Source organism: Puma concolor, chromosome B3 (assembly GCF_028749965.1).
Source record: "Puma concolor isolate L17-30 chromosome B3, mPumCon1.1.hap2, whole genome shotgun sequence".
In the NCBI taxonomy this organism is placed as follows: domain Eukaryota; kingdom Metazoa; phylum Chordata; class Mammalia; order Carnivora; family Felidae; genus Puma; species Puma concolor.
The window spans coordinates 88,246,525-88,269,705 of record NC_141672.1 but is presented as its reverse complement, the minus strand read 5'-3'; the positions used below and the strand labels follow the sequence as shown (position 1 = coordinate 88,269,705).

Below are 23,181 nucleotides of genomic sequence, written 5' to 3'. Positions count from 1 at the left end.
TGTTTTTTTTTTTTCTTAACAGTTCTTTTATTTAAGAATGAAATATGCCCAAAACATAGCTGAAGAATTATGAGGAACTGGTTTCACTATTGAATTGAGAAGGGTAACCATGGCAAGGAACTTGAACCCTAGTTGTTGATTGAGTAAAAACAGAGGGATTTCTTTTCCCAAAACAACCCCCCCCTTAGTTTAATCTGCTTTCTTTAATTTTGAAGGAGATGGACGAACACATGCGGAGCATGTTGCATCACAGGGAGCTTGAGAACCTGAAGGGCAGGTATGGGAACGGCTGTATTCCATAACTTGTGAATGTCGTGGGAGCTGAGTGCTGAGGGTGCCTGTTAGCTTATTTCATAGTAATCCTTCATAAGTGAATATTGTCCTATGACATAGAACTGTCTTTTAGAATTATTGATGAATATAGTAGTTTTTTTTGGCATTCAAAAAGGGTAAGTCTTTGTGTATCTAGAATGTGTAGAATTCACAGCAGCTCTAACAAGCAGATTGCAACAAAAGTGGGTGGGGATGGGCTGGTTCCTCATTAGTAAATATTCTCATCCAGACACACCAGTCTTGAAACTAAGACATTTCATGTTAATTATCTCAGCAGTGTTACAAATTATTTAAAAAAAAATTTTTTTTTAACGTTTATTTATTTATTTATTTATTTTTAAAAAAAAATTTTTTTTTTCAACGTTTATTTTTGGGACAGAGAGAGACACAGCATGAACGGGGGAGGGGCAGAGAGAGAGGGAGACACAGAATCGGAAACAGGCTCCAGGCTCTGAGCCATCAGCCCAGAGCCTGACGCGGGGCTCGAACTCATGGACCGCGAGATCGTGACCTGGCTGAAGTCGGAGGCTCAACCGACTGCGCCACCCAGGCGCCCCGCGTTTATTTATTTTTGAGATAGAGAGAGACAGAGCATGAATGGGGGAGGGTCAGAGAGAGGGAGACACAGAATCTGAAACAGGCTCCAGGCTCTGAGCTGTCAGCACAGAGTCCAACTCGGGGCTCAAACTCACGGACCGAGAGATCATGACCTGAGCCGAAGTCGGCCGCTTAACTGACTGAGCCACCCAGGCGCCCCTCAGCAGTGTTACAAATTATTACCTGCCATAAACCTTTAGAGTTAGTGGGATAGTCTGAGAAGTCCAAAGTGCGCTAAATGGCAGCAAGTCTCCCATTAGTGTAAATAAAATCTGAGTGCAAACTTTGAATATTTAAGAATGCTGTTTTGTGATGCAAAAGTTGAGATGTTTAAAGAAAGAAAATCTAATAAGCACCTTTAAAAAATTAAATACAGCATATGTGTGTATTCCATGTCTCTCCCCCCTCCCCCCACATCTGTGGTTCTTTTTTGATGTTTTTCACTTACTTGAATTTGAGATTTGGAAACAGTATGGAATAGAGAAAGATTGGGAAACTGAGAAATATTAATTTTATCTTTTTTTTTTTTTTTTTTTTACTTTGTGTCTTATTGCATGAATAATAGATACAGGCTTTGATCATGATGCCCGTGTAAGTCATTCGAAGTTACTTGTGTTTTAAGTACTATGGTTTTAGATTGTGTGGGCAAATTAATATGGTAGTAAACTTTCAGCGTATGTTTAGCCTATTAGTGGAGTTTTTCCATGGTCTCCGTTCCCTACTGTGTGAAGGTTAGGTCTAAACAACAGTATAAAAGAGGCTTCCATTTAGATTTAATGTGGAGAATTTTTATCATAATACCTTGAATATATGTAATCTTTAAGTCATTATCATTGGAAACCTATGAAATATTGTCAACCTTTTTTTTTTTTTAATTTTTTTTTTTAACGTTTTTATTTATTTTTGAGACAGAGACAGAGCATGAACAGGGGAGGGGCAGAGAGAGAGAGAGGGAGACACAGAATCGGAAGCAGGCTCCAGGCTCTGAGTCATCAGCCCAGAGCCCGACGCGGGGCTCGAACTCACGGACCGTGAGATCGTGACCTGAGCCGAAGTCGGACGCTTAACTGACTGAGCCACCCAGGCGCCCCTGAAATATTGTCAACCTTTGATTCTCTAAATGTGGATTATCCTAATTACCTCATCCCATTTCCAGCAGACTTCCTTTTGGAATTCACCTTTCTCTGGGCTGTTTACCTGCTACCTGACTATATTATAAATCAAACAAAACATATGAGGTCAGTAAATCTAGTCCTTAAGAGAGAAGCCATTTTTTTTCCAAGGCTAATGCCTTGTTTTGTTTATACATCCACTAATCAGGTATTTAAAACATTAAAAAAATTTTTTTTGATTACTTAAGATTCATGTTTAGTCAATACAGAATTGTAAAAAGTAAAAAAGGTAGAAATCCTCTCACCCATATATTACTCCCCACCCTGCCCCAATCCTACTCCCTTTTTACAAGAAAGTCATCAGTTTAGTGTATATCTTATCCAAATCTCTTTCTGTGTCTATGCATAGATTTATATTTATATGAGATATATATGGTTTTGTCTTACTAACGTAACTGAACTACATGCCATGTATTTATTGTTCAGTAACTTTTTTCCTCTACTCCTGCCCATCAACTTAACTGTGCTTTGGGGATTTTGTGTATTTCCAGTTATTTGGAGCATAGTCAAATAATCAAGGAGAAAGCATTTAGAAGCCTCAAAGCTGACAATAAAAATGTCACCCTTATCATCCAAACTCATTTTATTTAGAGGGATATACTTTAGTACTTATTTATTCATATTTTAGACACAGTGCTAACAAGTTTTATATGGCTTCCTGGCCTGTAATAAATTATAAGGGAGAAGGCAAAGCAGATAACAAGGAAAAACAGCTGATGAAACTATAAAAAACAAAATTTCAAAAATCATTTACTTACTTGGAGCATTTACTGTAGAGACAAACTGTTAATCCCTAATTTGCCCCATAGGGACAAATAGTTACCAGTCATTATTTTTCCTTCCTCTCCTCAGTTTGTGATTATTTTCTGTGGAATTCATGTTTGATTACTGGCTTTCTGATGTTCAGACTATCTGTTTCTCTTTATATGTGTATCACTCTAATTTTTAGTTGTGATCTGGTTAAGAAATGTAAAGAGCATACTTTTTAGGTTTTGAATACAAATTTGATTGAGAAGTAAGACATTCTTATTTGGTTCACAATTGTGGACATCTGGAGCATTCCCCTATTTTTTCCCCAGTCTGCTTTTTCAGATGCGTGGCCTGTTTCCACAGATAAATGCTATTACAAGGGCACGACTTTATTTATCAACCAGCTGTTGTGGTATAGTTAGAGCAAGCTTAATAAAGAAAAGCTTATGGGTAGAATATCTTAAGGCTTTGCCTTTCACACATGAGAGGAAATTGTGTGGTAACAGGATGAAGTTAATTTGGGCCCTCCTTTAAATGTCCTGAGGACCGTTTTTGCTTTTATTAGTCAAGAAGTAAAGCAGTACTTTTTCCCCAACAATTACTTACGTAGTTATACAAAATAGTAAGTATTTTAACTGGTTATTTGATAGAGAATTGGGAAATAGCATCATTAAAATATTATTTAATTTGCCATGAGCTTTTTAAATTTTTTTTTTTTCGACGTTTATTTATTTTTGGGACAGAGAGGGACAGAGCATGAACGGGGGAGGGGCAGAGAGAGAGGGAGACACAGAATCGGAAACAGGCTCCAGGCTCTGAGCCATCAGCCCAGAGCCTGACACGGGGCTCGAACTCACGGACCGCGAGATCATGACCTGGCTGAAGTCAGACGCTTAACCGACTGCGCCACCCAGGCGCCCCATGCCATGAGCTTTTTAAAATACGTGGTTTCCCTAACATCATATGTGGAGGCATGAATGCATATTGTATGTAGAACAGATAATATGCCTGCCTCCAGACACAGACGCATTTGCATTTTTAAGAGATGTGGTTGTCCTAACCCCCTGTTCTTTCCCAAGATAAATGTGGATTCTCCTTTTTCTCATTTTGATGTTTCTTGCAAAGATTCTTTCTTCCCCACCCCCCCCCACCCCCGTCTCTCTTTTTTAAACAAGAATTCATCTATAAGAAAAATGTTAGGGACTTTTGTTTTGGATAGTTTGCTTTTAGTGTTAACCTTTATTTATATTGCACTTATTGCCTGTACCCTTTTGGGCAGGATCTCTTCAGGTGTTTTTCTATTAAATACGACTTTATTAATTTTTAAAAATTAAATATAATTTTAGTACTATGGTTACTATCCTTTCTTACTAGGAAATCCCATGTGTTTAAAAAATCTGTGTTTGAGTGTTTGTTTCACATCCAGCATATGCCTGTGCTTTGGGGATCACAGTGTGTGGGTTTATGATTATGGATGTTTATTTTTAACAGAGTTAAATACTGTCTATACTGCATTCCTTAATATTTTAAACAGTATGGTCGTCCAGTAATATCTGTAAAGAGAGAGGGATTTTGGTGGTTTGGATGTGAGAAAAATTCTATCCATTTTAGAAGTAAGGGTATAATCAGAAATTTTATTTAAGAATACCTTTTTGGGGGTGCCTTGGTGGCCCAGTCAGTTAAGTATCCGACTCTTGGTTTCAGCTTAAGTCATGATCTCACAGTTTTGTGGGTTCGAGCCCTGCATCCGGCTCTATGCTGGCAGTGCACAGAGGATTCTTTCTCTTGGGATTCTCTCTCTCCCTCTCTCTCTGCCCCTCCCCTGCTCACCCTGTCTCTGTCTCTCTTAAAAAAAAAAAAAAAACAAAACAACAAAAAAACAAAACTTTAAAAACTTAAAAAAACAACAACAAAAAACCCTTTTGGAATGATGTCTCTGGTACTACGATATACGGTTTAGTATTCTGTAAGTTTTTAGGGAGAAAAGTGGACTAAAACATTTTTCATAGTTTTAGAGAGTTTAGAGCCAAGAAGCTTTTCTTTTTGACTTCATGATTTAAAGTATAAAACATTTTTTTTTAAATCAAAGCATAGTTGACACACAATGTTACATTAGTTTTAGGGGTACATCATAATGGTGCAAGACCTCTGTAAGTATGACTCGAATTTTTATTATAATGTAAATTCTATATTCTAGGTTAGTTGGGGTTTTCAGACTCTTCTGATGGTAGGTAGATTTATATTTACATATTTTTAATTTCTTTGTGTTGCCATGAGAAAAGGCTTGATTTCTGTTACAAGTTAACATCCACTTTTGTTTTCTTGAATGTTTTTATTTATTTTTGAGAGAGAGAATGTGAGTACTAGATCGGGAGGGTCAGAGAGAGAGGGAGATACAGAATCTGAAGTAGGCTCCAGGCTCTGAGCTGTCAGCACAGAGCCCGATGTGGGGCTCAAACTTACGAACCGTGAGATGGTGACCTGAGCTGAAGTTGGACGCTTAACCGACTGAGCCACCCAGGTGCCCCTTGTTGTTGTTGTTTTTGTTTTTAAATAAATGTTCAGGTGGTCTGTAACAGAAACCATCTTTTGGTAAATGAAGTGCTCAGTTTTGAGGTTCTCTTCTGGTTAATTGATGTGAATTCCACCATGTCTTTATAGATATACTTGAGGGGAGGATGGAGCATTGTTGTGCATGGTGTGTGTCTGTCTTATCAAAGACAGCATGTCTTTTTGTGTTGGTTTTTTAAAGGTTTATCTATTTTTGTGAGCAGGGGGAGGGGCAGAGGTAGAGAGAGAGAGGGACAGAGGATGCTGACAGCAGCGAGCCCAGTGCAGGCCTCACAAACTCACAAACTGTGAGATCATGACCTGAGCCAAAGTGGAATGCTCACCTGACTGAGCCACCCAGGCACTCCTGAATTTTATTTACTTTTTTTAAGATTGGCAAAGGTAGAGAATTTAATCACTGGAGAAAGCACCAACTTAATTCTACATAACTGCCCTTACCATTGTTTTCCATGCTTTTCATGATTACCTCCATAACTGTTCCTCCTTCCTGCTTTTCTTTCTTTTGCTTTTAGCTGAAGGTGGTATTTCAGTTGGTGGCTTAGGTTACCTACCTAGGACACTTTTCCCTGGGTACCTCTCACGTACAGATGGGATGTACATATTAAGAAACTTCTTATAAAATAAATAAGTAAGTAAGTAATAGAGATTGGCATAGGAAGTACAAAAATATCACTTGTGTAAACCCAAGACAAATGATACAGAGGTAAGCCCATCTGGATTATTGAATGGATTTTACTGTCCATTCCTTACACTTGTGGCCGTGGTGTTCAGATGTTTCCCATCAATGACTGCATAGACAGCTGAACCAATCAAGGGATTTCAGGAAGCTAAAAAACCAGTTAAAACACTCATCTACTACAGCTGTGGATGTCGATTCAAGATTTTGGTTTCTTAAAACTGGCCAAATATGAGAGTTACCATTAACTGTGTAAAGTAAAAGGGGAAAAAAAAAACTGCTCAATTTTCTTTCTGAACAAGAACTGGTTTTGCTTCTCTCTAAACTTTTGCATTTTCTGAAACTTGAGAAAAACCATTTGCCTAGCACAGCTGTTAACTTCCTACAACTGAAATGCTTTCCATTCCCTTTAAATAAGCCCTTCTGAAGCAGAATGTAGGTCACATGTATCATCCAGCCCAAAAAAGTTTGCTGAGACTCCTCCTATCATTTGCTCTGGGGTCCGGAATCTGCACATTCCAGGCAGAGCTCCAGCCGGGTCCGATTTAGTTACCACGTTGGGATTGGTTAGGCTGCCTGCTCTTTTCTCCACCCCTAAACTTTCACTGGGAGAAAGCTCTTGAGCCTGAGATAAAATGGAAGCGCTGTCACCAGGCTTCTGAGTGCAGCTGGCATCATGGGTGTGCTCTAGAGCAACTTCTGTTTGCTCTGAGCCCCCTGCCCTGCCTCCCCTTTCACCATGTTTCCTCTGGCAAGATTTTAAGTACAGCAATTCAAGAAGATTTCTCCTCCTAAACTACATTATTCTGAAGTGTATTGCCTCTTGATTGCTGGAAAAGAATCTTAAGTTCATTTCAAAAATAACTTATGAACAAACTTATTAAAAGTGATGAAAGGAGCATTGAAATTGATTAGCACTAATCTTTCACTGTGCCCAAGTGTGCGGTGTTTTTCAGAGGAAACCATACCAGATCTGGTGAGTGTGCCATGCCAGTGGGCAGAATTGAACGTCCCTCATCTCCCTCTTTTCCTAGGGACAGTAGTCATGAGTGCCGAGTGTGCGGGGTCACAGAAGTGGGTCTTTCTGCATATGCAAAGCACATTTCTAGCCAGTTGCACAAGGATAACGTTGATGCCCAGGAGAGAGAAGATGATGGAAAGGGAGAAGAAGAGGAAGAAGATTATTTTGACAAGGAACTCGTTCAGTTAATAAAACAAAGGAAAGAACAAAGTCGGTGAGTAATTATTTTGATTTTTAAAAAGTCTGTCTGAAACAGTGTGGTAGAGAATACATTTTCCATTTCCGTACTTTTCATCTAGTAACTTTCAAACTTATTTTAATTGCAAAGGTTAGCTTGAGGTTGCTGTCTTATGCATGAAATGTCAGTGGAATCCTCTCTTGAACTACTGTACTATCTGCTTACAGAAAAAACAAACTCAGTATTATCCCTCCATAAAAGTTAGCTATAGGTGCTACATATCTGAAATTTTTACTGTGTTGATAACCATGTTTAAAACTGGCTTTATTCCCGTTTTTTTTTGAACACCAGTGAATGGTTTTATTTGATACCCAGAATGTCTAGTGGAAAGGTATTAGTGTATAAGCTTCCTTCATATATATTGTATTTCTTATTCTATCCGTCAGTAAAAAAATGTTTTGCCCCATGTGAATTAACATGGTGCTTCTACCAAATGTGATTTATTCTTCATTATTTAGTGTTTCAGTAAGTATTTACTGAATACATTTGTATCTTAAGTGTGACAATGTCAGGATCATTTGAGCAATATAAGTTTTCTAGCTGTACTACATAATTTTATACCTGCATCTATAATTCGCGTATTAGGCTTTTGTATTTTTACATTACTGAGTTGTGGCCTAAAGAGTTCAAGCAGAAATTTTCAGATATGAGTAAGAGAGAGAACCATTTAAGAGGTTGGGTGATTTTTCAAGTCCTAGAATATAATGAGAAACGTTATACGTTCTAATATAAAATTTTAAAGATTCTTTCTGAGTACTAGTTATACCAGGTATGCAGTCTGTATTCAGTTACTGGTTTAGTATAAAAAGGAAGTAGTCTTTACTACTTGTAGTATATGCTACAAGTGTTTTGAACAAGTCCTTGAAGGAGACTTTGTTAGTCTTAAAATGTCAGTAGCACCTGGTTCTTAAACCCGTTTTGCTGCTTAGTCCTTCAAATGACATTGTTACTACTTTCAGTATAGCTGTAGTTTATTCTTGTTTTAGGGTGTTGAAGCCTCTAGGAGGCTAACTTTTATTTTTTTCTTAGCGTTTGTGCCATTATTAGCTTATCTGTGTAAATGATTAAACATTAAGTCAGAAGGTAAAAGAGCTCAGTAAATTAGACATTCACATTGTAGTTAATATTCTTTGAATATTCCGATAGGCTTCTTTGGTGATGCATTTATAGTATCTATTATTTCTTCACATTTTTTCTTTTTTCCTTCATGAGATTTTTAATTTAGATTGCTTTTTCTGGGCTATGGATTTAGCTGCATGCCATTGTCCCCGCGATCTAGCCAATTCACACTGATCTAGGAATTCTATTCTGTGACAGATTTGTTGCCCAGTTCTGGATCCCATTAGTGTAGCCAAGTCCATAATATCCTTGGATGTCAAAAGTGTATAGTGCTTAGAAACAAAAGATAAAAGCAATTTGGTCAGTGGTGTTAAAAAAATCCTACACATGTATGTAATAACACTTGTCACTTGGCGACTTAGGGTCTTCTGTTTAGAAATGGTTGTAATTCATAATGAAGGTGGATGTTTGAACTTTCAAGTAAATTAACTTTGAATTCCATCTTGTGAAAAAGGAAGAAATTCCAATTTGTGCCCAAAATGTTAGAGACATTAGAAGTTTTTAGAACCAGTTAGAGTCATTACGGAGTTTAAGTCAAGTTAAGAGGAGGGAGCCCAATAGCAGAAACTTAGTTTGGGGATTTTCAGTTCATCAAGGGCTAGCAGTTAAGAGTGTAGACTCTAGAGTCAGTCTGCCAAACAGATCTCTCCTGTACCACTTGCTGGCTTTCTAACTCTAGGCACGTTACTCTGCCTCTCTAATGCTCTGTTTCTTCATCCAAAAAGTAGGAATAAGAGGAATAATTGCTTCAGAGCTGTGAAAACTAAATGAGATAATCTACATAAAGTGCTTAAAATGCCTGACAGTAGGCACTCGATAAGTTTTAGCTAGCATTATTCGATTTTTTGAGCACCTACCACACGTGTTAAGCACTATGCCAGGCATACCACAGGCAGTTTATAGAGGGAAGTGGTTTTACACCTATTCCTGTGATGTTTACTTAAGTCTGTTCACATTTCTGTGGGCTCCTTGTCTAACACGAATAGTTCAAACAGCTGTAGCTTTATAAAAACCTCTAGCTCATGAAGCTCCTTATAGCACTGATTGTGGCTACTGCTTATTTCGTATGTGCTATTTTACTCCTGTTGGTGACCTTATTTTCTCAGCTAGGTTGTAAGTCTTTCAGGAACAGGAACTATACATAAAAGTTTTCTTCCACAACTAACAGTCATTGAATATGTGCTGAATAAAGTGTTTATTAATGAAAGTGATAATGCAAAGTGAAATCTTAGCATTTAAAATAGGTTAAGAAACTGGGTTTTTCAGAAAGAATCTATGGCTGGAAAAATCCACAGTATTAAGAGCAGTGGAACTTAGGTTGTATTAACTATGATAACTAGCCAAAGCTACAAGATACAATTATGCTTATTTTCAAAAAGCTACATAATGTGAAAATAATAATTGGATGATGGGGCAAAAGTCCCAGAACATGCTAAGAAAAGCAGGAGCAGGAAAAGGAGGATAGTATAAATGTGTCAGATTTTTAATATTTCTGGAGTGATAGCAGAAATGGCATATCGTTTAATATCTGCATCCATAAACTGTGAGATATAAGTTTAGCAATATCATTTAAAGACGGGAAACAGCCACTACTAGAAATAAAAATAGACTACTGTATGTTCTAAGTAGCCGAGGAGATAGGTAGAGGAAAGTTTGATGGGTTATGTCTTTTAAGGAAGCATGATAATTACTTTAAATCACTAATGGAGAACTGTTTTTCTTCCAGACAAGATGAACCTTCCAACAGCAGCCAAGAAATAAACTCTGATGACAGGCGACCCCAATGGAGACGAGAAGACCGAATCCCTTACCAAGACAGAGAGAGCTACAGTCAGCCAACATGGCACCATCGCGGACCTCCTCAGCGAGACTGGAAGTGGGAGAAAGATGGCTTTAATAATAGTAGGAAAAACAACTTTCCACATTCTTTGAGGAATAATGGTGGACCAAGAGGATGTTCCGGGTGGCATAAGGGTGTTGCAGGAGGCTCCGCGACTTGGTTTCACAACCATAGTAATTCTGGAGGTGGTTGGCATGCAAATAGTGGAACAGTAGATTGGAATCATAGTGGTACAGGAAGGAATTCCAGTTGGCATTCTGAAGGAACAGGTGGCTTTTCCAGTTGGCATATGAACAGCAGTAACGGAAACTGGAAATCCAGTGTACGTAGTACAAATAGTTGGAATTACAGTGGCCCCGGAGACAAATTTCAGCCAGGCAGAAACAGAAACTCTAACTGTCAGATGGAAGACTTACCTATGCTGTGGAATAAGAAATCTAAGTCTAACAAATACAGTCAGGATAGATACAGTTGGCAGCGGCAAGAAAGCGACAAAGTTGGTGCGGCTGCCACATACAGAGGGCCTTCTGAAGGATTTACAAGCGATACATTTCCTTCAGAAGGCTTACTTGACTTCAATTTTGAGCAGCTAGAAAGCAAAACTACTAAACAAACAGATACCATAGCTTCCAAAACTGGTGGGAAGAACAGCAGTGTAGCAAGGGAAAAGCTCCGCCGCTGGACTCCTTACCCTTCCCAGAAGACTCTGGATTTACAATCTGCAATGAAAGAAGGCGCTGGAAACAAGGCAGAAATGATAGATAAGCCTTTCTTTGGCTTTAGCTTGACAACCACAGGAGCAGCAGAGCCCCAGAATGATGGAAAAAGTAACTCCCCGACGCTGAAAACACAAAAAGAAACACATACTGGATTGCTTAGTCACAAAGCCCCTTCTGACTGCTCTGCTCCCTATGAGGCGGTGAGAGATTGCCCCGTCACAGAGAAACACGAACAAGAGCTTAACTTAAGTAAGATGCCCTCATTGAAATCTGCACTCCTTCCAATTCCAGTCACTAAATCAGTTCCCCAGAACCCAGATTTAAAGAATCCCTCAAAAAACACCAAAACAAATTCTTTTTTTCCTGGAGAACACTCAAATCCCTTGAACAAACCCACTGTGGCAGACAGTCATGGGTCTTACATAACCAAATTGCAAAGTGCATGTCCTCGTGTTTTAAAAGGGAATAAAAGTACATTTGGCACTCAGGTGGAACCTGATAAAAATGTAAGTGATACATTACAAAAAGCCAAAGAGGTGCTACAGTGTCATGAATCACTGCAAAATCCACTCCTTAGCACTTCTAAAAGGACCAGGAACTATGCAAAAGCAAGTAGGAATGTAGAAGAGTCTGAAAAAGGATCTTTGAAGATAGAGTTCCAGGTACGCACATTAGAAGATGAAAGTGATGGGGAGCTATCTGACACAGAAAAGCATGGAACAAAAATTGGAGCCCTGGGTTCTGCACCTACAGAAATTTTATCCTGTAGCACTCACATCACTGATGAGAAAGACGGGGATGAGCAAAACCTGAAAACATGTAGAAAACTATCCACTAACGCATGTAATTCAACAGTTCATCAGAAAGAACCTGAGTTACAAATGACGTCTGCAGCCAGTCCACACTCTGGCTTACTGCTAGACTTGAAAACTTCTCTAGAAGATGCACAGGTTGATGACCCTGTTAAATCTCATGTGTCTTACGCAACAGAAGGTTTCGAGAGTGCTAGCTTGGATGCAGAGCTTCAAAAAAACGATATCGGTCCGTCCTCAGGCCCTCTTCTGCCTGACCTCAGTAAGCTTGGCTTTCCTGCCTCTCTCCAGAGAGATCTAACCAGGCACATCAGTTTAAAGAGCAAAACTGGAGTACACCTTCCTGAGCCAAACCTCAATAGTGCTCGCCGCATACGCAATATCAGTGGTCATCGAAAGGGTGAGACGGAGAAGGAGTCTGGGCTCAAGCCAACCCTTCGGCAGATTCTAAATGCATCTCGGAGAAATGTCAACTGGGAACAGGTCATCCAGCAAGTAACCAAGAAAAAGCAAGAGCTAGGCAAAGGCTTGCCCAGGTGTGTGCTTCTTTTTAGTGTCCATTTCTCTCTCTTTTTTTAAACTTAACCCTTTGCCCCTGGCCGAGAGAATTCTATTTGTTGTATTTAATTAAATGCTTGCAAAAAATACATGTTGTAGATGTCTGGTTTAAATATTAAAGAGTGACTGCTATTCTCTAACAACGCAATAAAGTGTTTCCTAACAGGGAATTCAGGTTGCAAGGAAGCACATCAACCTCTAAGAAATGAAATGAGATGGGGACGTGGAAAAAAATTATCAGAAGTCCATCACTTTAGTTATAGAGGCCAGAAAGTAACAGCATAAAAAAGTATATCAGTAGATTTGTATCTATCTCTCGATCTTAATGACTGGTACAGTTTTTAAGTGTAATTGTTCTTACGACCTTTTACTCAGAATCTACGAATAGTTACCCTTCTGTATTTATTCCGGGCACTATATTCGTGATCACAGAATACTTTCTCTTAAGTACTTGTGTGATGTTTTGGCTGTTCATCTTATGCTGAGATACTAAACTTTTCTGAATGGTAAAGCAGCATTCAGTGTAGGTTTGCTACTTGAAAATCCACCTGCTGTGTTATATATCCCTTCAAGCTTTAAATTTTATCCTTGATGAAATAGCGTATTTATTGTGCACTATTTTCCATAACTTGAGTATTGAGATTATAAAGTTCTTATCCTTAGCCCTGTGCCTATCATTTGTTGAATGCTCAGTAAATATTTTTGTTTGTGTTTGGTTTGTGTGCTGTTAAAAATTAATAGGGTTGCTTTAGAAAAGCTCCATGCTAATAAAGCTCTCAATTTTTACTTCTTCAAATGTATTCTCATAACTGTGTACAAATCTCTAATTTAGTACTTGTTATATTACAATACTTACACTAAGGTTATTTATGTCTGGGACCCTTATTAGACTGTGAGCTTTTTGAGGGCAGAAACCATCTTATTTATATTTGTACTCTCAGTGCTTAACAGAGTCTGGCACTTAAGTGATACCCTCTCTTCCTTAATCATGTCTGATTTATGGTTTTTTTTTTCTTTTTTTCTTTTTTCTTCAGGTTTGGCATAGAAATGGTGCCTCTAGTTCAAAATGAACAAGAGGTCTTGGATTTGGATGAGGAGCCTGATCTGTCTAGTCTCGAAGGATTCCATTGGGAAGGTGTTTCCCTTTCTCCTGGGTTGGCAAGGAAGCGAAGCCTTTCTGAGAGCAGTGTGATCATGGACAGGGCTCCTTCTGTGTATAGCTTCTTCAGTGAGGAAGGTACAGGCAAAGAAAATGAACCCCAGCAGATGTTTTCACCTAGTAACGCACTGAGGGCTGCACAGAGTCAGACAACAACCATGGGCCTTAAGCAGGAAGTGACCCCTCTGGCTCTCTCCCTAAGAACAGGTGAAAGGGCTGAAAATGTTGCTACTCAAAGGCGACATAGTGTGCAATTATCCTCTGACCGTTCGATACCTTTGATGCATTTGGCAAAAGACCTGAACAGCCAGGAGAGTTCTACGCCACCTTCAGAGAATCAGAATACCCAGGAGAGTAATGGAGAAGGAAACTCTTTATCATCAAATGCATCCTCAGCCCTTGCAATCTCCAGTTTGGCAGATGCAGCCACAGACAGTAGCTGTACTTCTGGTGCCGAACAAAACGACGGCCAGAGTGTTAGAAAGAAACGAAGAGCTACTGGAGTGAGTATGATTGCCCCTGCTTATTGTTGGACCCTTCATGTGCTGACTTGACTGTTTTAAGAAAGATATAACTTCAATTTTTTCTGGGTATCTGGGTTGTGTTTTTCCCTACTCTGGAATAGATTTGTGAGGCTTTTACTCTTCCTTTCATATTCTTATCCTACTGGTTCCTTTCACTGAGTAATTCTACTAAGTTAGATGTCAGTGAATATGAATGTACAGTACTAGGAAAATATGAAGTCATCTCTAAAACTGGTCTCCAAGGCAATGATTCTTTGTATCACCTGACTGAGGAGTAAGCCACGTCTTCATCTGTAACTATATCTGTCTTCATGATGCATTCTGTACTGGCCCTGAAGAAAGGCACTCTAATGTTGCATTTGTAGGCCATGAATGCTTGTTAGACCGAGACAATTGGGCTTAACACTAGGGTAGTTTTAATACGATGAGAGTGCATCTATGTGAGCATGGTCTTACAAATATTTTTAGTCTCTGTTACTCAGTGTTTTGTACCTCAGTTACCCAGCCTGGCCCTTTCAGAATCCATCTTCCACTGAAACCACTTCTCTTCTGGCATCTATGTCACTAACACTGCTTAACCCTTTCAGGAACCCTTTCTGAAAAGAAAGAGTTGCTGGCAGTGATGTAGTCTGGAATGTGGCACTCTGAGAAAATGGACTGTTTGCTTTAATACTGAGGCACTATAGCAGAGTACTTAAGGGCTTGGCTTGTAGACCTGAATTCAAATTCCAACTTTGCCCCTTTGAGTTCGACACTGTAGTGGATATTCTTGGACGAAAGTTTGTCCTATAACAAAGCTAATATCTGGGGGCTTGTCTGATAGACTGTTTATAGCTTTTTGTTGTAAAAATTTTGTTGTGAAGATTTTCTAGTAAAGTAGAAACTATGTCACTGTGAAATCATATATGTGCATTACTGGCTTTGTCCATACCTCTAACTATGCCATGCTTAACTAAAGTGAAATGCTTTGCCTAAGCCCCAGAGATTCACCACCTCTAGGATGCTAGGAAAGTACTGGACCTTAGATTCTGTTCTGGTTTTTTTTGTTTGTTTTTGTTTTGTTTTAAATCAAGTACATTCAACTAATATTTGAGTTCATAATGTGTGCATGAGATTCCTACTATCTTGTTAGAGATGGTAATAATGTAGAACAGTCTTAGAATTGATTCACTTTTTTTCCTTCTCGGAGAATGGCTTTTCCACATTTAATATTACTCAGTTTTCTTTATCTTCTCAGGATGGATCTTCTCCTGAACTCCCAAGTCTTGAGAGAAAAAACAAAAGAAGGAAAATTAAAGGAAAGAAAGGTACAGTGCAAAATACTCTGTCAGAAACAAATTGTTTTTATAGCATTTCAACTTTTTCACAGCTTGACAAAGTATAGCTTGGGGATATCAAATACTGTTCACTCACTTAGTATTATTTTTTGACATTTTTGTTATCTTGCTTTAGGATGTAGAAAAGGTTGATTTTCTCCCATATCCAGTTGCAGCTATAGAAGAAACGTTTGATGCCACATAGACCCATAAGCTAACCTTAATGTATATCTTGGACAAATTGAGTTCAGTATGAAGTCAGAAAGTCCCATTTGGGCCTTTTCAGTGATAAAGAGGAATACAGGCCATTTGCTAATAAGAATTTTGTGTCTCTTGATTATTTATCGCCATTTTTCTCAGTTTACATTTTTGAGGCATCTTTGTTGCTTCTCTTACTTGAGTTGAGAGAAGTTACTGGAATGGCTCCCTCACTGATAGGATTCTCTTATTCTTGCTTTCCACTGATTCTGAACCCTTTCCAATGAGAGGGCTAGTATGGGAAGTGATTGGATGAGCCTTGGATGGTTGGATGTTATGGATAAGTTGGGGGTAAAGGATGACCCCAATTTCTGGCTAAGGCATCTTTGGGGATGATGATATCGTTTATTAGAGCTAGAAAACTGCATGAGAGGAGCAGGTTGACGGTAGAGGAAGATGATGAGTTCCCTTTTGGGGGTCTTGAATTAAAGGATCTTAGAGACACCTAAGTAAAATCAAGGTGGTAGTTGGATGTGTGGGTCTGGAGTTTTAGGAAGAGGTCTTGACATACTGAATGGGAAAGAGACAGACCTAACGATGACAGATACGCACACGTGATAGGACATTTTATTCAAAATCACTTAAATGTACATTTCAAAGCTGTTTTTTCTTTAGGAAGATTTCTCTAATAAAGAGAACTATTTTATGTTAACTAAGAGACTAGAAAAATATGCTTTGGGAAGAGAGTGCAAGCAGTTCACATCTGGGACCCAGTCTAAGCATCCTTGAACCTATGACATACCTCCATCTCACCAATTCTCACTTTTGGTTTAGCTCTGATAACAGGCTTGACCACATGATTTGTGAGATTTGATGAGTCTGCAGTGACCTATTGGAGAGGAAAAACAAAGGCTTATCCTAGAGAACTGAGGTAGTTCCACCTTCTGAGGGCTGTATTATTCAGAAGTCTGCAGTATTAAACTGAGCCTTATGGTTTCTTTTGGCAGAACGTTCTCAGGTTGACCAGCTGCTGAGTATTTCTTTAAGGGAGGAAGAACTAAGCAAATCATTGCAGTGCATGGATAACAACCTTCTGCAAGCCCGTACAGCTCTTCAGACAGCTTATGTTGAAGTTCAGAGGCTACTTATGCTCAAGCAGCAGGTAACAGCGGATGGAACATTTAATGAGAATAGATTATCTCTAAAGTTGGATTTCACAGTGCTTAACAGATTACTTTATTTTTAGATAACTATGGAGATGAGTGCACTGCGGACCCATAGAATACAGATTCTGCAGGGATTACAAGGTATTCGGAGAGAATCTGATGGATTGGATCCTCTGTAGCTTATTATTTCTTTGTTATCTATGCAGGGGAATTAAAGTAGTCGTGAAAAGGTCATATGTTTTCCTCTCCTGTCTCCTTGTTTTCATCCTTCTGTAGAAAGGCCTGTGAGGCTGTGCTCCCTGAAAATGCTTAGCAACAGAGGCAGTATGTTACAGGAAGAGCCTTGTGTTAGGAATCAAAAGACCTGGGTTCAAATCTTGGCTCTTCGATTAGTAACTATGTGACTTGGGATAAATCACTTAAAATTTGAAAAATTGGAATACTAACACCTGTTCTACCCGTGTGCTTGTTGGTTGTATGGATTTTATTTCCTACATTTCAAAGAATGAGGGACTTTAAAGTTCTCCTGTAATCTTTAGAAATACAAACTGGCTCAGAAATGAGTGGCTTTTCAGAAAATATTTTTGCATTTGTATGTGCGTATGTTTCCCATTCTAGAAACATATGAACCTTCTGAGCGCCCTGACCAGGTTCCTTATAGCCTTTCACGAGAACAAAGGAACAGTAGATCTCAAACATCTGCTGATGCCACGCTGCTGCCTACTCCCTTTTTCCCAGTATTTCTGGAGCCTCCATCTTCCCATGTGTCTCCATCATCCACCGGAGTCCCTCTCCAAGTAACCACATCTCCTACTTTCCAAGCCCATGGCAGTGTTCCTGCTCCAGACTCCTCAGTTCAGATTAAACAAGAACCCATGTCTCCTGAGCAAGACGAGAATGTGAACGCTGTGTCACAAGGCTCTGCTGGCAATGTGTCCAAGGAATTACCGCAAGTTAATAGTATGTAAACTTTTCTCTGGGTTAAGGGCAACCCCAGCAGAGGGTCTAGGGCAGTTTTAGGTCAGTGATGTAAAGTCATACCTGCCCATTAAAACTAAAGTTTTTACAATTAATTGTTCTTAATGTTTCCTCCATTTAGGAGGATTGTTTAAAAATCAGTAACTTGTCCTCGGTTTTCTCTAATCTAGGGTTACTAAATTGACTTTGTATTAACACCTAAAATGTTCCATTATGAGGATTGATGCTGTTTGTTTTTTTGTGAGAGAAATGGAGTTGAAGTTGTCCAGTCAATTTCCCAGATAAGATATGTCCTCTGAATTTCTCAGCATTTACCTTTCTTTGTCATTAAAGTGCAAGGTAGGATTAATATAAGCCTAAGAGGCAGGTGGCCATGATAAAAGGCAGTGGACACAGGTTTAGGATCATCATTAGGAACTTGAGTGGTTTTGAGAAATGGCCAAGGTTTTTACTCTTTGCATAAAATAACACTCACTTATTTACCATTGGAGAAGGACTTCTAAGCTATTTTAAACCTTATCTGAAGTGTGTGTAACCACGATGGTGCTACACTGAAAACTGAGTAAAAACAAACTGCCATCATGTGACCTGAGCAAAAACAAAAAGTCTGAAGAGTTACCCTAGATTTGGCTACCTGTTGCAGCACTAATCTAGATATCTATCTAGCTCAAATGTATGTTATCTTTCGTCTTGAATTTTGTTGCTTTTGTGTGACTAATATTTGGTATTTTTTTAAAAACTGATGGGGCGCCTGGGTGGCGCAGTCGGTTAAGCGTCTGACTTCAGCCAGGTCACAATCTCGCGGTCCGTGAGTTTGAGCCCCGCGTCGGGCTCTGGGCTGATGGCTCAGAGCCTGGAGCCTGTTTCCGATTCTGTGTCTCCCTCTCTCTCTGCCCCTCCCCCGTTCATGCTCTGTCTCTCTCTGTCCCAAAAATAAATAAATGTTGAAAAAAAAAATAAATAAAAACTGGTAAAGAAGTATTATAGTGACTTCTTAAGCTAGTATTTAAAAAAAAGTTTTTTTTAATGTTTATTTTTGAGAAAGAGAAAGGGAGCAAGCGGGGGAGGGGCAGAGAGAGAGAGGGAGACACAGAATCTGAAGCAGGTTCCAGGCTCTGAGCTGTCAGCACAAAGCCTGACCAGCCACGGGATCCATGACCTGAGCCGAAGTCAGACGCTCAACCGACTGAGCCACCTAGGTGCCCCTTAAGTTAATATTTTTAAAAATTGATTTTTATTAGATTTTTTTCTCTGCAAAATAATTCATGTTCACAGTAAAAAATTGGGAAGCGATTAAAATGTAGATACGTTGTTTTGTTATATATTATTTCAGTCTTTCTTCAATCACAATTGTTTGTGTATTTGCACATAGAGTTTATAGAAAGGCAAAATCATAGTCTGTTATAACCTGGCTTTTTTCCACTTAATAGATAATGATCATTTTCCTGTGTCATAAAAGTAATTGTGTAAAATATTTTAATTTTACTCCTTGAATAATACTTGAGAAATTGTGTAATCTGGGTAGATAGTAATTGATACAATCTCCTTTGAGTATTTAGTTTTTATCCTTTTTTCTTTAATATTGCATAGAACACTACATTGTATATGTCTTTGAGTATGTCTTTGATTATTTCATCAATCTGAATTCCTTGACATGAAATAACTATGTGAAAGAAAATAGACTTTGTTAAGTCAACTGACTTTTTAACTACTGTTATGCAAACAAACTGGGTGATGTCGCAGGTAAAGTGGCATAGTGAAAACATCTAAGACATAAAGGTGAAAGCACTTTAGCTAAGTAGATATTTCAGTGTGTACCAAGAATAAAACATCATGTTAAACATGGGGACATTTCAAACAAGAAAGAAAGAAAAGAGATGGCTAGAAGGAGTCCCTGCCCGTAGGGAGCTTTTGTAGGGTATAAGACATGCATGTTATTTGTGAGATTTAATTCAAGGCAAAGAGAAATTTCTGCAGGCTATGGGAAGCTAAGGGATGAGAAAACAGTTTTAACAGTCATAGCCTTGTTAACATATGTCGAAAGGTTGTTTTTCAGGAGAGATTCGATCAGTGGTAAATAATGGCAGTTTATGATGATAAATCGCAGATACAGAAGAAGATGCAATATTTTTTTTCTTCTTATTTCAGGAGAGAACAGTGACAGTTATCCAGTTTATCCAGTCATCCCTGCAGCATTATCTTTATCAGAGCTAACAGAAAGTTTCCATGAGCCTAGCCAAGAACTGAAGTTTTCCACGGAACAAGGAAATACCAGAAACAGAGATAATACTGCCTCTTCCCAACTAACTGGTCTTCCAAGCCTGAATAAAGAAGATGAGCCAATCAAAGGCAACAGTGGGTCTGAGGCCTGTACCAGTTCTTTCCCAAGATTGTCCTTTGCTTCCGAAACCCCCTTAGAGAAAGAGCCCCACTCTCCAGCTGACCAGCCCGAGCAGCAGGCAGAGTCTACTCTGACATCAGCTGAAACTCGGGGAAACAAGAAAAAGAAGAAACTCAGGAAGAAGAAAACTCTTCGGGCTGCTCATGTTCCTGAGAACAGTGACACCGAACAGGATGTATTTACTGCTAAACCTGTAAGGAAAGTAAAGACTGGAAAGTCAACCAAAGGGGGGAAAGTAACGACCTCCACCTGGGAAGACAGCAGGACTGGCCCAGAACAAGAGAGTGTCAGAGATGAGCCAGAGAGTGACTCATCTCTGGAAGTCCTAGAAATTCCTAATCCGCAGTTGGAAGTGGTGGCCATTGATTCTTCTGAATCCGGAGAAGAGAAACCAGACAGTCCATCTAAAAAGGATATTTGGAACTCCACAGAGCAAAATTCATTAGAAACTTCTCGTTCTGGTTGTGATGAAGTTAGCTCTACCAGTGAGATTGGCACTCGTTATAAAGATGGTATCCCTGTAAGGTAAGGATGTTGTGCTGGTCCAGTCAGAACAACTTTCGCCATTATTCTTTTCTTAAACAATAGAACTTTTGGTTATGAATCAATTTTTAAATGAATCAAATGTATAGAAAATCGGTAGAGCTTATGGGTGTAGAAAAATCAAACCTTGGCAGTGGAGATTTTCTGCTTTCTCATTTGTGTTGTAAGTATATACTATACTTATATTTCCTTTCATATAGAAATTTCAAATGGAAAAACTGATCTCTTTTGTCACTGCTGTGTGCCCAGTGTTTAGAACAATCCTTGAGTCAGGAAAATTTAAGTTATTGCTTATCTTATTCACATCCGCTAAAAAGACTTTTGCTATTCTTTTGTAGTGTGGCAGAAACTCAGACTGTGATCTCCTCCATAAAAGGATCAAAGAACTCTTCAGGTATTTGGTTATTCAGTTTTATTTAAATTAGCCACAGAAAAGAAAGCTTTATAAATATTAGAGCCAGGGTTTAAATCTTATTAAGTATGCCTATAGATTAGGATAGGGTTGGGGGATTGTCACCAAGAATATTGTTTTGATCAGCAATTATGGTGTCCTGTAAATCCTGCCTTTTTATTTTCTTATTCCCATCTCTCCTATCTGTTCAACTAATGAGTTTTCATTGGCTCATGGGGCTTTTGCTTTGAGAAGGAATTGCTTGAAGAATAATGCCTTGTTCAACAAAATAACTGGCAGCAGAAGAGAGGATGTGAGGAGAGATTTGGTACTTCCAGGTATCACTCAAAAAATGAGTATCTGTCTTTTTTCCTCAGTGAGAGGCTTTCTCTCCCAGAGTCTCTTATTATGAAATCTTCATAACGAAGATCATTAATGGAAAATGTGGGGTTTTGCTAGAGGAAACAGGTTTTAAGGAGAATCCAAGGACCACTATATTATGTAATGGTTTTAATTTTTGAGTATCTTTTCAGACAAAAGCTGGTACATATCTGAAACACATTCTTGATTTCCAGAAATATCTTCAGAGCCAGGAGATGATGATGAGCCCACAGAAGGGAGCTTTGAGGGGCACCAAGCCGCAGTGAATGCAATTCAGATATTTGGGAACTTACTGTACACCTGTTCAGCAGATAAAACTGTTCGAGTTTATAATCTGGTGGTGAGTTGATATATCAACTTGAATGTTTTTTGGTTTTTTGCAGGTTTTAGGAACTCTGATTCACACTCTCTTAAACAATAGGGGTATCTGTTTGTTATCCAGAGATGTGTAGACTAACTGTAGATAAAGCTGATGCAGTGGCTCAGCAGGGTCCCTGGGGACTTAGCTTCTTTTTGTCTGTCCACACTACTTTCTCTGGTATCACCTCTTCCTAACGCTAGTTCTCCTCCTGCTCATAGACCGATGTCAGAAGCCGCTGGGGTTTCTTTTTTCTCCCATTACCAAAAGGGTCCTGTGTGCTTTACTCTGAACAACCACTTGGCAAAGGGAGATGAGATAACAGAAGGCTGGGCCAGTCAGGTCCTGGTCCTGGAGGTGGTGATGAGGTCAGTCGGATCGCTGCGACATAATAGAGAGGATAGAATGAAAATATAGGGGAGGTACTAGAGGAGGTGTTTTTCCTCACAGTTGATTAATTGTCCCAATTGATTAAGGAGAGCAACAGTGTTCTAGGACCCGTCACTGATAATCTGATGCTCATTACTCTCAGTTTTCATAGAATGAACTCTTGAGTTTTGAATTTGGTATACATCAGATTAATTTTATCAACAATGATCTTTAAGAAACTTTAAGAGCACTATGTTGTCTGAATAAATACCATGAAAGTATTTGAAATTACTGAAGTCCTTGAAAGTCCAAAGGTTAGATGATGGACCATGAAAATGTGTCCTAGGCAACAGGTGTCTAGGTTCCAATAGCCTAGTGATGTGAAGGGGCAAGAAGGATTTCTGAAGGAAGGAAGGAGTGGTACCAGGAAGTATGAGTGTAAGATTTGGGAGATTGACTCTAACTCTAAATTGCAAGATAAATGTGTGTGTGTGTGTGTGTGTGTGTGTGTGTGTGTGTGTGTGTGTGTGTGTGTGTGTGTATTTTAAGTAGATCTGAATATGTGCACAAACATAATATCTAGGATGTTCCTGTGTGAAACCACCCCTGATGGCCCCACTAGGGGCCTGACACATCTCTGAATGTTGTGGAACATTCTCTCACAAGTTACCAAGGAAATGAAGGAACTCATCTGGGAAATTAGCTACAGTTTGGATTTGTCAGATCTTTGGCCCCTGTGTTGGAGAGCCTTGCTCCAGGCATTAATTAAAATTTTTGGGTAGGGCTCAGCTAACAGAGTTGTGGGTACTTAGTCCGTGTGACTGCTGGGCATTGAGTAAACACATATTTACTGAGCACCTTTTGTGTAACAACAGGCACTAACCTAAGCACTGAGGATGCAGCAGAGAACTAATATGTTGTAACATTTTTGTTATTGCTAAGGAAATGTGTTACCTAATCCTTGTGTATCCACAAGTAATAATCTGATATG

At 39.0% G+C, this 23,181-nt stretch overlaps 1 protein-coding gene across 6 annotated transcripts in view; it reads left to right on the top strand.

Moving 5' to 3' along the window:
* The window catches only part of ZNF106 (zinc finger protein 106), a 67,001-nt gene that overhangs the window by 29,216 nt on the left and 14,604 nt on the right, over positions 1-23,181 (top strand). For 2 of the 6 annotated variants that reach the window (XM_025918534.2, XM_086710457.1), the window contains exons 3-13: positions 216-277; positions 7,134-7,334; positions 10,204-12,384; positions 13,441-14,068; positions 15,327-15,396; positions 16,611-16,765; positions 16,850-16,910; positions 17,388-17,729; positions 19,896-20,673; positions 21,030-21,085; positions 21,658-21,803. In XM_025918534.2, coding sequence (XP_025774319.2) covers positions 216-277; positions 7,134-7,334; positions 10,204-12,384; positions 13,441-14,068; positions 15,327-15,396; positions 16,611-16,765; positions 16,850-16,910; positions 17,388-17,729; positions 19,896-20,673; positions 21,030-21,085; positions 21,658-21,803 — 4,680 coding nt within the window. The remainder of the gene's footprint in view (positions 1-215; positions 278-7,133; positions 7,335-10,203; positions 12,385-13,440; positions 14,069-15,326; positions 15,397-16,610; positions 16,766-16,849; positions 16,911-17,387; positions 17,730-19,895; positions 20,674-21,029; positions 21,086-21,657; positions 21,804-23,181) is intronic. The other 4 variants (XM_086710459.1, XM_086710458.1, XM_086710460.1 and 1 more) reach the window with 4 other exon arrangements.